We start from the raw sequence: 14,385 nt of genomic DNA, 5'->3' as shown, positions 1-14,385 counted from the left end.
AAGGGCCAAGGGCTCGAAATCACGATCTATTCCATCGCAGAAGTGTTAATTCCTTGGCCAAACCAATCATCGAATCTCTTAACAAAATCTTGCACTTCTTTCACGGTAGGCCAAAAAATAACCCTGCCAACAATCTTATTGACAAAGATAGCTACTACCCCTTCATCCCACATATGCCTTGATGATGTAACATCTCTGATGATATAAGCTGCTTCATTTTGGTCCAAGTCTTCCCTCACCTATAAAAGATCCCATCCTTGTGCTGGTAGTTAACAACTTTTGCAGCGATCCTTATGGCTATGTTTTTATCGACGGGAAGCTCATCCTTGCCAAGGTATTTGATTAGCAGATCCATCCAGCTCGATTCTTCCCTTGATTGCATCACTAAAGCTAATTCTTCGAGTAACACCAAGAAATCGGCTTTCAAACCAGTGTTTGATAAAAGAGAAAAAAAAAATTTGCAAGTAAAATATATTTTATGTGAATTTTAATATAAATATTCAATTTGAATTAATAAATTTCACTTTTATATATAAAAAAAAAAAAATCACTTTGATCCAAAAGTTAATGTGACGTAGATGTAGAGTAGCTTGGCACGATCACATCAGAGCATACCAATGGCCAATGAGCATAACAGCCACTATAAACAAGCAATAAATATTGCGGTGAGACTGATAGAATCAAGGACGACGTTATCTTCTGCAACTTTTGAATCATTTGGAAGCAAGAAACTAGAAATCTGAGAAACCCCATCAAGAAGATGACGCCATCAAATGGGTGAGCAATAATAAAGGAATAGAAAAAAGGTGACAGTGACCTTTGATAATAAACTAAAAAGATAGAGGAGATAAGGAAGTAGTTCATTTGGTCAGTTTACAAGAACAAAATGTCCCATCTTTACTTTACTGTGCAAATTCGTGGAGCTAGAATTGGTCTCTTTTTAATTTTCTACCCAATTTTGCCCCTCCCCAAAAAAAACCCATTTCCTTTACCTCTTAGAAATTGGCATGACAATCAAAGAAAGATACAAAAGGCAACCAAAGACCCAACACAAATGTTCCTGCCTGTTAGGGATGGATGATGCAATGACACACTTTCCTTTTCTTTCACAAACCATCTACTCTTTAAAACAGGAAATTTTTGCTACACTTGCATCCATCCATCCCCTTCATTACAAAAACATTCATAAACAAAATCCCATAAATATATCTTTCCCTACATCTCTCTCTCTCTCTCTCTCTCTCCCCAAAGGAAGGAAACTGTGCTAAGCTAATGGAGACAAATTGGGTAAATCAAAGCAGTAATACTACTCAAAATGGAGCCGTTGACGTTCGATGGAGTGTGTGCTTTTTGGGAAGTAGAGCGGTTGCAGCCAAGTATAACTGCCCAAAAATAAAATAAAAACACGACATCAGTTATGCATAAACCAATTAAATTCTCTTCTAAGTGGGTGTAAAAAATTTGATAGATTTTTTTTTTTTTGCTTAATTAATACTAGAACCCTGCAAATTAATCTCTAAAGCAAACGAGAGAATTTGTGATACCTATTTTCTTTTATTATCTGCCTGACTTACCTCCCCTTGCTGTCTCTTGAGCCTTGCATTTTCTTCCTTTAGATGTTGTACTGCGAGCTCTAACTCATTAGTATAAGCCTGCAAGAAATATGAAATCCCAGTAAACAAAGTCATCCCTTGAAGAAAACTATACAAGAAAACTAAGTTAGTAAATTGCCCTTATTATAAGAGGACAAATAAAAAGAAGAAGCTAATTTCCTGTTTTCTAGCTCTCGATCGAGCTGCTGATTCTCGGTTCTTGATCATACGCTTATGTCGGCGATCACAGGAACTGTTATCAGATTCTTGAACCCTTTTCTTACCAAAACAAGGCATGCCCAAAGATGAATCCAACGCCTCAAAAGTACTATTAAAAGAGGAAATATTTGAAACAGGATGGCTAGGCAAATGCGAGGTAGGCCTAAGTGGATCAGAGTTATCAAGAAAATCGAACCCAGGGCCTGAGTTTAAGCTGAGAACAGTGGCAGGAGGCGGCATTGAAGAGCCACATAAAGCAGAATCACCATGAGCAGAAACTAATCTCGTCGGTGGATCTTTGCTAAAGGGTCTTGCAAAGAAGTCTTGAAGAATAAAGTTGTTGTGATAAGGATTATGGAGTCTCGGAGTGACAGAGAAGTCTTGATCGCCAGAAGGGTGATCATGAAGCGAAGCAAGATTGATGTCTTTCCAGACCTCTTCCATGGTTTTAGCCTTGTGGGTCTGGTGGTGAAGATCGGAAGGCGAAAAAGGTGAAGGAGAGGAAGATGTAGAGGAAGATTTTGAGGATGACGAAGACACTCTATTCAGAGTATTAGTTATGGTGTTGTGAGCAGTGTCTTCACCAGCTGTGGATGACAACATTTGGAGATACATAACAGAGAAGTGTAATCTTTGGAATAAGATTGAACTCTTTTTAAGGCTTTTACTTTGAGGCTGGTTGATTTGACTGTGACTCTTGACTAGTTGCCTGAAAGCGGGAGGGCGAGTGGGGCATAGAATTGATGCGAAGAAGAAATACATTGGGAGGGGAGTCGTTCCTCTCTCCTTTGCACAACGTATCACGATTCAAGAAGGTAGGAACAACAACTCTCAACATCTACTACGTAATAATCTTTCTCGCTTCACTTCATCTAAATTAGGTGTTGTAAAAGGAAAAAAAAAATTGAACCTGTAAACTTTAGTTCGTAAACGAGAAACCACGGATAATTTTATATCTTTAATACAGAAAATTATGGCATGCTCCATTATAATGTTAAAGATAAATATATTTCAACTTTATAAAATATTTAATTAATAAAATAAAATTCCTAAAATTCAAATGTGATAACTCTAAGACCCCTGCCCTCAGCCTACGGATTTGCCATCTTTTATGGATAATTGGCAATGATAAATTGAGTTATAGAAACGTTTTGTTGCATCATGAAATGAATATGATATATTTGAACATTTTAACTTGTTTAAGTAATCATTTTTCAATTAAAATAGAGGGAAATTATTTACAGACAAATTTTAAGAAATGTATAAGAAAATTAACTAATTTTTCTATAAATTATAACAATTAATGGGTAAAATGGAAATGAAATTAAAAAAAAAATTGTTTTGGCATTTGGCACACGTGCGCAGAGGGGAAAGGTGATGATGAAGAAGCAACAGTAGTGTTGGAGAGAGTAATGTGGTTAAGTGAGATTTGGTCCGCATAAAACGTCAAAGGAAAACAGTAGCCCCTTCTATACAAATTTCATATTTTTCTTATCCAATTAATTCACTTTAAAAATTTTTAAAGATTAGTGTTTAAATAGACTTATCTAAACTTGTACTATATCTTCCATAGATATGACAAGAAAATAAATATACGAATAATAACTAAAATTCACTGCAATAGAAAAAAGAAGACGTTATAGAAGTTTTCCTAGTACATGTTGTTGATGTTGTCATTTTTACCTTAAATTTCTAATATTGTTCAGGGCCATTGGCATTCAATGTGATCAATACAAAAAGGAGTATAACTTCCATTCAACTAATTGAGTATTTATCTTATGAGTATAAAGAAAAAAATACAAAGCCAATATTTTAAAACTATTTAAACTGGACGTGAGATTTTTTGTTTTTTTTGAAATAGTGCTAGATATGAAAAGATGAAGATGTGTAATAACATGAACACGAAGGATTTCAGCTTCCAATCCATGAGGAGAAAGCATGCAAAACTGAAAAAGCTTGAAACTTGGATGGCCAAAGTGTGCGTTTGTGTTTCCTTTCCAAGAATTTCCCACACCCTTGGAAAATAGAAAAGTGTTAAAAAAAAAAAAAAAGATTTTGTGCGATGATTGGACAAGTTTAAAGGCGAAGGGAAATGGCAAGGGTCCACCTGTTTGATGATCGCATACCGCCGCGCCATTATTTCTCTGAAACTGAACTCTCTGAATCTGAAAGTAATTTTCCTCTGGGGCGACATCAAAGAAAAAAATTAATAAATATATATATATTGGTGTGTAATTAAATCCTGAATAATACTTTCCCCGAAAAAAAAAATTGGAGGATAGCAGTGGTAGAGAGCTATAGGAATAAGGGTATGCCTCCGCAAAAGAACACATCAAGGTCAATTTTTCTGAAAGATTCCTTTAAATTCTGTGATTGAGAATTGAGCACTTGTTTTTGTTCGTGGGATAATATGCCACTAAAGGGATCTTCTCTCTCGGACCATTACCTTAAATTTTTCTTGGAGAAACCATCCCCTTCTTTTCTCTCTGGAATCATTTTCTTCCAAGATCTGTTCTCTCACAAACTCCACCAATCTTTGATAAAAAGAAAAAAAATTTCTATCTTTGTTTTTCGATATAATTTAAAACAAAAATCCAATTTTTTGAGGAAAATTTTATTTGGACAATCTTGCTCTAGCACATCTAGGATTTAATACTCTGCATCAACTAAAACATTAATAATTGAGAAGAAGAAAATGAGTAGTAAAAAATTTTTCTCCCATTAACCCTCCAAATTAGAGATATTCAAATTCAAATATGGCTATAGAAAACAGAGAAGAACATTTGAAATTATTTTCCTGAAGCTTTTTCTAGATAAACAAAAGTTTGTTTTCTTCTTCTATTTTTTCACTGGTTAAGTTATTTTCTTTTCTTAATTTTCCGACTTCCCAAACAAGTGTAGAGGAGTCTACCTATTCTCAAACCATAGGCACTAAGGCAGGCACTATCTTCTCCTTTGTTTCCAACTTTTTAAAACAAGTCCAGACCAGTTCCATCATTATCCTTTGACTAAAGACTATTATCTTGTCCTAAAATCCTCGCCTGCTTTGCTGGTTCATGGTTTCCACTGGACATGGATTCCAAGATTATGCACCTATAATAATTTTTTTTTTTTACATGCCATGAACAGCTAATAATTTTAAAAGCTCTATTGCTTATATCAAATGCATCCCCAGAAATAAAGTTTATAATATATTTACAGATAAAGTCATATTACTTTAAATTGAATAAATCAATACATTTAAAAGATTTTTTTTAAAAAAAATCTATGGGTTTGAATTGTATTGTAAATTACAAAATTATTGTACTATGAAGTTCATGTTAAAGTTGGCAAGTGAATAGTTGTTCAGTGGAGGACCATCATGGAGCGAAAATAAAGGGAAAAAAAAATCTGTTTCGTTTCATTTCATTTCACTTCACTGCTGAACAGGTTCATTGATCCGTTGGATCTTAGGACGTCTCCAACTATTACCGTTCATGTTTGAAAGCGAACCCTAAAATACTTTACGCCAATAGAGAGGAAAAAGAGCATTGAAATATCAGTCAGGGCTGAGCTGAGAGCGTCTCCGTATTCCTACTTTTTTAAGTAGACAGATGTCAGCTCATAATGCATTACACTATCCCAAAGCTCCACCGCCTTTCATTGTAAAAACCCTAACCCGGCAACCACCAGCACCATACATCCTTTTTCATTTGTTTTGTCACCTACTGTGTCCACGTCATCCCTGCCCGTTCCCCTGCCCATGAGTACCTCAAACAAAACCCTGTACTGACACCTACCCCTCTTTAATGACTAATCAAAGAACCCTGGCCCTATGCTTAGAAGTGGAACCCACATGCACTACTGGCTGCTACTATAAGATATAACCCTTTTTGTCCTTTCCAGTCATGATCTACATTTGCATCTTCAAACGCTAACCATTTTATGCATGACCAAATACAAAAGGGAAAGTCGGATTTATGGAATGGAAAGAACCAAAGATAGAACTTCCTATGAAATGGCACAATATAGAGGATACCTTTCTTATTCCATATAAGAGAAGGGTGGGGGAGGAGGAGACCATATATAAAGATCTGGGAAGTAATAAACAATAATAATAATATTATTATTAAATTTGAACGAGAGATTGATGAGATTCTAGCGTCCTTTGTAGGCCTTTTTTGCTGGCGATGCTTGTTCCTTTCAAGTCCATGACAAGTTGGATAGCACAGAATTGCAAAGCAGTAGCTAATAGCCATTGGACAGAAGAATGGAGCACGCAGTCCAAGGCGATTAAGGGGTAGAGATGATGCAGTGGTGGGTCAATTAGCATTATTATTATTTTATTATCATAAACAGTGGAGATCAGGACGACAATGACAGTAGAGGAAGGAAATGAAAATCCTGGAAACCAGCAAAGCACACGATGATGCGTTTTCCTTTTCTTGGTATGGTTTTAGGGAGTTGGAAGTCAAGTTCAGCGTTCTACCAACAAATTCCACGTTAACCGTTTCACTATTTCTTTTCCAGTGTTTGTGCATCCCACAAAACGGGGAAACAAGGAATGCCTAAATAGAATTATTGCGTGACCTTTACAAGTGGCTTTCAAACCTCTCCTTATTTAGAAATTTATAGCATGGAAATCTCATATAAGCACACGCCCACTAGCTTTGCCAGCTGCCAGACGTGGATGCAACCATAATTAAATAAATTTGTGCTTAAATTTTCTCATGTTCGCATGTATAACAATGCAAAGGATTATTGTCAAAGAAATTGTACAAGATCATTAATCAGGTTTAATGTGATTGATTTTTTCATACTTTTTTAATGCAAGAAGAACAAGGTTTACTAAGGCTTTGAGAAAATAATTTTTATATAATATTTTTTTATAAAATTATTTTTTAAAATGTAAATATTCTTATATTTTAATAAGTTTATTAAAATTTAAAAAGTTAAAAATAATTTTTTTCTTTAAAAATATCTTAATTTCCTTGAGTAACTAATAAGCTCTTTGAGGTAGCCTTACCAGGATGGGTTCTTTTCCCACCTCCACAGTTAGCTTTATTATTGGCCAAGTACAGTTTGTAATATCTTCACATGAAAAATACTCTCTTTAATCGTTAAAAAAGAAAACAACATACAAAACTAAAAACATCAGGCAAAGCAAATCATCCAGACACCGATATGAATTAATAAACATAATAAAATCATTCGGATATGGCCAAATTCCACAATCTAAGTCTTAAATTTAACACAAATATAACGTCAAACACATCCAGCCCTGAAACTAGATGTTGCCATGGTTTCACTGAGAGGACCATTTTATGCAGTGAAATCTTCAAAAGGTATGAAGAAGGTATACATATAAATGCAATTATAAATATAATGTGTTACGAGAAACCTAAACAGCCAGATCATAGCATAAGCCGCAGCATCCCATAAAAGCCACTCTCTCCTCACAGCACGAAGACTCGATACGAACTATATTCTTTTGTTCCATCTCTCAGAAATGATATATTTACCTCCTCTAATCGGAGATGATCTGATCCCAGAGATTTTTAAAACCCAGCTGGCGGGCAACACGGGGATGCAAAACCAAAATTCCCCCATTAATAACACCAAATAGGCCACCACAAACATTTATGGGATAAAAAAACACAATACCCCCCATCCCCCCCTCAACAAAAACCATAGATACATCCCAGTAAACTCATGCTACTAGCTCTAGTTATAAATGTTTTTCATTTCTGTCTTTTTTTTATATAATATATTTTTTTTATCTCTTTCAGTTTTTCGTCTGTCTAAAAAGTTTTCTTTTGCTTTCCTTCTACTTGTCTTTCTAATTGCCCCACGAGAAACTGTGTTTCATCGCGCCAAGGCAAGACCACTACCACCAAGAAAAGACGAGACATCCACCACTGCAATCAAAGCCGTCACTCCCCACCTTCTACCAAGAAGTTCCAGTAGAATGTGCCACAGCACACGTTTTACTTGCTCAAATTTCTTGCTCAAGTAGATGAATCTGAACCTCCCCGTACACTGACTTGACCTGTTCCTTCAGTAGTAGATACAAGCGACTGGCTATTCAATTCCCCAGATGAAGATCTGCCGATAAATGCTTCATTATGCACATCTGCTGGACTCCTTCCACTGCTGTGGCTAGCAGCATTCTCCTCCAATGAAATACTTTGGACATGGGCTGCCAGCATGTCATGACTGGACCTCCTAAGTGACGGAGGACCTGAAACACTTGGAAACTGAATAGAAGGTGGCATTATCCATCTCATCCAATCGTTTCGCCTCCTTACTTTGTCGCCCTAAAATACAGTTGAAACAATTTTAAAATACAGAAGATACAGGCAATACTAGGACAGCAAAAGATCACAGGCGGCTCTCCATGGACATACATTGCCAAATCACATAAAATTCCTTATATGGTAGTTTTCCCTCTTTTTCTATGATTGTTATTCTGATCACTCTGCGTGTTGCATGTATAATTTTTCAACCAAACCACCATTCCCAAATAGTGAACTTCAACAACAATAGACCTCAAAAAAGGGCAGGAAACAATACCTGTACTTCAACAACAGATGAACTTTTTATAGCCTCCAATATAAACTGGATATTGTCAGTCAAATGTGAAACCTGAAACACAAGCCACAGCAAGGTGTTTATCTTTGCATTAATCACTTGAAAAAATAATGCACTAGCAAAAGTCAAAGCGCTAAGACTTGCAAAGCCAACCTAAAACGTTAAACCCCTGTTTGGATTAAGTTTATCGTGATTTATTAATATATCATATCATATTGTATTGTTTTTATTACTAACATGTATGGTATGGTGTATGACGGTTTGATAACCTTTTCTTGTTTGCTTAATAGTATGGTATGATAAAATAAAGATTACTAAAAATACCCTTTGTAACTGTTTTAAATATATAAAAGATTTAAAAATATTTATCTAAATAAAATATTAATTTATAAATAATATTATCATAATAATAATAATTAAAGACATTTTTTTAATTAACCACTAAATATATCCTATAAATATATAATATTTCCATGAGAAAATGAATCATGCAAAGATAAAATGGAAATACAAAAATTCTAAACCATCCCAAGCCACCAAATTAGTGGTTTGAAAAGCTATGGTAAGATGATGGTTAAGAAACCATCATTTTACAATCCAAATTATGATTTTTTTAGGAACAATCTACTAAAACTTAGAATAACCATACCATACAATATGAAACCATCACAAATCATGATCCAAATAGCGTAAATTGACATGGTATTCTAGAGAACCAAAGGCAGGGGCAGACACATATAGCTTAAGGGGAGCCCTCCCAACCCCACAGCAAGTAACATATAAGTAGCATACATGTGAAAATTCTGCTTTCACAGGATACTGCTAGACACGGCCACCAGACAGGTTCCGGTTCGAACAGGCCCGGAACAAACTGTGAGCCCCACAAGGTTCCAGTTCGATCTGGTCCAAATCAAATAGTCCAGTTTTTTTCAGATTTTTTTGTTGAAATTTTAAATGAAAAAAAAAGGTGGTTTGGCCCTGAACGATTCGGTTCATTTACGGTTTGAGTCAAAGATGGGTTTGACCTGTTCCAATCCGGTTTCAGTTCTGAACCAGCCCTTGGCCAGGTCTACATACTTCTATCTGAATCTTCAATAAATTAACCCAAAAATGAAACATTCGGAACAGAATAATAATAGAATAATATCAATTTCAATTTCAAACCAAATCATGTAAACACTAAACAACCTAGCAGTTTTCTCTGACACTTGCACATACAGCAAGAAGAAAAGAAATCACATTATGGAGAAAAGCAACGGTATTTATTTGCCTCCACTGCCTCTGAACATTACACATTTTTTCTGTTGAGCTCTCCAAATCATTTTCCATTGAATCCTTACCTTTTGGTTTGGTTCTATTGAGTTTGAGTCTAATCTTGGTAACTTGGAAAAATTAATCAAAAGAGACACCCTACATAGCAAAGGCATTATCAACCACGCCATCCAAGAGCTAATGCAGCATATGAAAGATTTTTCTTTTCATCTTTTTAACACAACTGCCCATGCAATTTTTCACCACTCTGTAAGCAAATGTGTGCACATGCCAATATCACATATACATACATGTTGAATCAACATAATAAAATTAACAATAAACCAAATGGCGTAGCAAGTACATGAATGGTTAACAAGCATTTTCAATTCATGAATTCTAACAAGGTTTTCATTTGAGATGCATTTGGTATTTCTCTATGAGATGTCTCCAACTGCATTAACTATCATACTTATACAAAAATCCAGGATATAAGGACACTATAAATCACACTACAAACATAATATTCCAATGACAGCATTTTTATGAACAAAGTGAAAGAAATAGGGCCAATCATCCAAGCATAACAGATGAAACACCACTCTTCACTCTTCAGTGATCTACCTTCTTTGCAGGGAATTGGAAACAGAATAATGACCAAAAACAAAATATAAATGGTAACCAAATTATTAGCTTTCTCCCATACATGTACATGCAGCAAGAAAAATTATGATAAAAGAAAAGGATAATACAAAATGTAAACAGCATTAGCACCCAAAAAAATTAAAAGGCTGGAATTTTCAAAACAGCTAGCCTAAAGAGCATCTTAAGGAATAGCAAAAGCACACTGATACTTTAATGCATGACATGAAAATTACACAAGAACAAGACAAGCAGAAACTGAATCAGATAATAAAGCATGGCATATATTGTATATACACACATGATTAAGTCAGTAATTATATTAAACAATAAGAAACATGAATAAGCCATGAACAGAGAAACTACATCCATATCAAATAACAAAAAACCACTCAAGTACCCAAAAAAACTTACTTTGTTGAAGCCTGCTATTAATTTAATAGATACCCAGCCCTGGTCATCCATGTTCTGCCGCAAGAATGTATCTTTAATTAAATTGTCATTACTGCAATAAACGAATATGAGTTGCAACTGCTGTTAAAGTCCCCATAAACTTGAAATAAGGTGCATTGACAGCAAATAAATACTGGAGCTTACAGACAAAAACATAAAGTAAAAAAAAATACCTGAAATAATAATCTATCTGATTCACTATCTTAGAATGCAACTGAGGGTCTGGAGTAGTAAAATACATTGCAGGAGGTGGTATTGGTGCTGCAACAAAAGGCATGCCTCTGAGAGTGTCTGGAGGTGGGCCAGCAAAATAATAAAATTCTGTGAAATGTACAAGGACGTTAGAGCAGATCCACACAAGCAAAATGAAAGCTGAATATAATACAGCTTACCATGGAATCCAATGGGACTGCTAAAGGCCCGCATTGGGGATCCAATAAATGGGGCAGTAGTAGGTGGTGGCGGTGGAGGTGGTGGATGCCTAATAAACCTTTGGACAACTCTATGTGGCTGCATATGGTTATCTCTGCTGTTGAAGTTTCGATGAGTGTTCCAGTCTTGATTTGCACGATCTTGATCACGTCTGCCCCCATAATTGTGATGGTGAGAACCATCTCCACGTGAATGTGGACCGCCATTGCGCCTGAATGAATTGCGCTGCTGTTGTGGGTGATCATTAGCACCACGGGATTGTGAGTTCCTTTGTGAATGATCCCTAGGAGAAGGGTTATTTAAATGAACTTCCCCTGTTTGGGGCTGTGATCCTGGTGGTTGAGGGGTGCCACCATTGGAAGATGTGTTAGCACCATTACGCTTCATTGATCTCTGGCGTGCTGACATTGTATGATTTGGAGTTGAATTAGGGCTTGCATTATTGCTAACTTGTTTATGTGAAGATGAAGATGCACTTCCAGTTCCCTGTAGCACATAAATAGCAGAAAAAATGCAAGAACATATTGAGCAAATTCCTTGGCAAGATACAGAGAAAAAGGAATTCTATCTTTAACTTCTACCCATCGAAATTAAAAAGCCACTCATCTATACTGAACGTCTAAGCAATAAGTCGAATGTATGGGGGGAAGTGTCTACGGATATGGTTTGACAGGTACAGCTATTCCGCTAAACTAAAATCAAAGGGAAGAGGTAGAAATTTTGAGTATATTGTTATTTTCGTTTCTAAATAACTAGGCATAGATGCACAAATACCTAATCCAATGTTTTCATCAGCAGCCAAAAGTACCAAATAGACCAATTTAGATTACATAAGCCAAACAACTAGTTAAAGTCAAAAGAAACCAAATTAGATTCGGGTTAAGAAAAACCTGTGGAACTGGGACAGACGATGAACCATCAGATAAACCTTTGGATAAATCTTGAGACGGCTTCCCTGAAGCCCTAGCTGACTCAGACAAAGCAGGCCAGGAAACCGCTCCCATCACCGGCCCAACCTCCGTAGCCCCATTCGACGGCTTATTCCAGACTGGCCTCTTAGCCGCATTGCTGTTGGAAACATTCCCGTTATCCAAAATCTCTTCTTCCGCCGTCGTCATCAAAGAAGAGGATGATGAAGCAACCAACACTGGTTGATCAGTCACAACCATCGGCTCTCTCGCCGACGGTGAATGAGTGGCTGCCACAGTGACCGTCTCCGATTCCCCCCGAACAATTTGTGTCCACGGCGAGGACACCACTCTTGAACCACCACCACTACCGCGCCGTGAATGAGGGCGATTATGATTCTCAACGGCAGCCGCAGGGGTGGGATGCCGAGGTGAGTGATTAGTCGGCGTTGATGCTATCGAGGTACTAAGGGCATTAGCTGTCGTAGCCATAGAGAAAAATTAGGGTTTCTGGTGAATCTGACAAGCTGCTGTTGATGATCAATGAGAGAGGGGCAAAACCGGAATAAAAATGATCAGGGGAAGAGAGGAACCAAAAATAGAAGCAGCCAAATTAGGGTTTTTGATTTTGATAATGTGAGGGTAGTTCCCAAAAAAAATCGAGGGGTGATTATGATGCGATCGCCTTCAGAGAGATCGAGCAACGGCGCTTCTGCCCCTCTCCTCCCCTTTTATTCTCTCCTTAGCTCTCCCTCTCCCGATACAAGTTGGTTTGCTTAGCTCTTAGAATTCTGAGGATGCTTGGATTTCATTAATTTACGCAAATACCCCTACAGTGTTTGTTCTCTCCAGGACGAGAAAGTATGCAGTTTCCTCATTTTTACAATCTTACCCATTTAGGGTTAGAACTTGCCTATATAATGTACATCATCCCTGCAACTTATGGGGTAACATAACATTTTTCAATCTTTTTATTTTTCTATTTTTAATTAAAAAATAATTTCAAAATATATTTCCATTGATATATTTCAAATTATTCTTTTAACATTTTAACATAGGATTATTATTTAGTTTATATATTTTAATAAAATTAATTATTTAATTTTTATATTTTAAAAAATATATTATTTAATTTTTATAAAACTTTTTATTATATTATTTAATTTTTCTGTCATATTTTTTGTTAGTCAATATTAATTAATAAATTATTTAATTTTTTTATTTTAGTGAAATTAATTAATTAGTCCTATATTTTGAAAAAATATATTTATAGCCTATGTGATTTAATTTTATTAACTATTTAGTTCCATAATTTTTTTTTTATACTTAAACTATCATAATTCTCCCTCTTATTTCTTCCTTATCATTGTTTACTAACACAATGTTCATATTATATATAAATAATTTTTAATTTTTAATTATATTTTAAATAAATTAAATTATTATTATTAAATTAACTTTAAATTAAAAATTCTCCTTTATTTAATTTAATTTGAATAAATTTGTATATGTTATAATAGTAAAATTTTAATTAATTTATAATATAATTAATTAAAATACCTATTTAATTTTTTTTATACATATATTAATAGTATCTTCAATGATTATTTCATTTAAAATGTAATAAAAATACTTTATTCAAAAAATAATTTAAATTTCATGGCATTTTTATATTTTATCTCATAATTTATGTAAATTTTTTATAAATTATAAAAAATATATTAAATTAATGAGAAAATAATATTATTTTAAAATATATAAATATAATTTTTTTGTTATTAATATAATAAAAAATATTAAATTACTAATAATGAATTAAATTATTTAATTTTAATAATAATGAAATATGTATAATATTATTATTTATTAAAAATAATATTCTATTATATTATTTTTTTAAAATACTATATCTAAGTGTTATTCTTTTATTAATCTGATATATTTTTTAAAAAATAATTTTTTGACAAAAATGATTACCACTTTACATAAATTTATAATATAAAATAAACACATATCATAAAAATTAAAATTTTAAAATATCATTTTCAAATGAAATATATTATAATTTTAATACTGTAACTTTAATTATTTTTAATCATCTTTATTTGTAACTAAATTTTCGATGCAGTCATATTTGTAATTTATCTTTCAAATTTTACTTCTATATAAAAATATAGTTAAGAGATAATTTTTGCATAAAAATATAGATATTTAACGAAAATTTAAAAATAATTATGTTGAAAATTAATGATAATAAAATATAGATAATCAAAATGTTACTTATCATTGCATTCGATATATAATTATAATAAAATAAA

General features: G+C 34.1%; 2 protein-coding genes across 3 annotated transcripts; both read right to left on the bottom strand.

The window, feature by feature from the left end:
• Positions 1-858: 858 nt before the first annotated feature.
• LOC110647085 (protein FD) lies at positions 859-2,527 on the bottom strand. 2 transcript variants are annotated; one of them, XM_058137393.1, is made up of 2 exons: positions 1,545-2,527; positions 859-1,382 (listed from the first exon to the last, which is right to left on the bottom strand). In XM_058137393.1, the coding sequence occupies exon 1, from the start codon at positions 2,424-2,426 to the stop codon at positions 1,737-1,739; it is 690 nt and encodes a 229-aa protein (XP_057993376.1). In that variant the 5' UTR covers positions 2,427-2,527; the 3' UTR covers positions 859-1,382; positions 1,545-1,736. The 2 variants fall into 2 exon arrangements, with proteins under 2 accessions (XP_057993376.1, XP_057993375.1); XM_058137392.1 differs by having other exon boundaries at positions 1,575-2,527.
• Positions 2,528-6,958: 4,431 nt separating this feature from the next.
• On the bottom strand, positions 6,959-12,967 carry LOC110647077 (la-related protein 1C). The gene is made up of 6 exons (XM_021800746.2): positions 12,050-12,967; positions 11,120-11,645; positions 10,901-11,048; positions 10,689-10,779; positions 8,364-8,435; positions 6,959-8,107 (listed from the first exon to the last, which is right to left on the bottom strand). The coding sequence occupies exons 1-6, from the start codon at positions 12,557-12,559 to the stop codon at positions 7,799-7,801; spliced, it is 1,656 nt and encodes a 551-aa protein (XP_021656438.2). The 5' UTR covers positions 12,560-12,967; the 3' UTR covers positions 6,959-7,798.
• Positions 12,968-14,385: the final 1,418 nt, after the last annotated feature.

The sequence above is a fragment of the Hevea brasiliensis genome, chromosome 16, assembly GCF_030052815.1.
Source record: "Hevea brasiliensis isolate MT/VB/25A 57/8 chromosome 16, ASM3005281v1, whole genome shotgun sequence".
NCBI classification, from domain to species: Eukaryota; Viridiplantae; Streptophyta; class Magnoliopsida; order Malpighiales; family Euphorbiaceae; genus Hevea; species Hevea brasiliensis.
Note: the sequence above shows the minus strand (reverse complement) of the source record. Positions and strands in the feature narration are given on the sequence as shown.

Coding starts and splice junctions, on each gene's coding strand:
- LOC110647085 (XM_058137393.1), bottom strand. CDS start 2,426: ATGTATCTCCAAATGTTGTCATCCACAGCTGGTGAAGACACTGCTCAC.
- LOC110647077 (XM_021800746.2), bottom strand. CDS start 12,559: ATGGCTACGACAGCTAATGCCCTTAGTACCTCGATAGCATCAACGCCG. Junction 8,436..10,688: donor TAATAGCAGGCTTCAACAAA/GTAAGTTTTTTT, acceptor CTTGTGTTTCAG/GTTTCACATTTGACTGACAA. Junction 8,108..8,363: donor CATCTGTTGTTGAAGTACAG/GTATTGTTTCCT, acceptor ACTGTATTTTAG/GGCGACAAAGTAAGGAGGCG.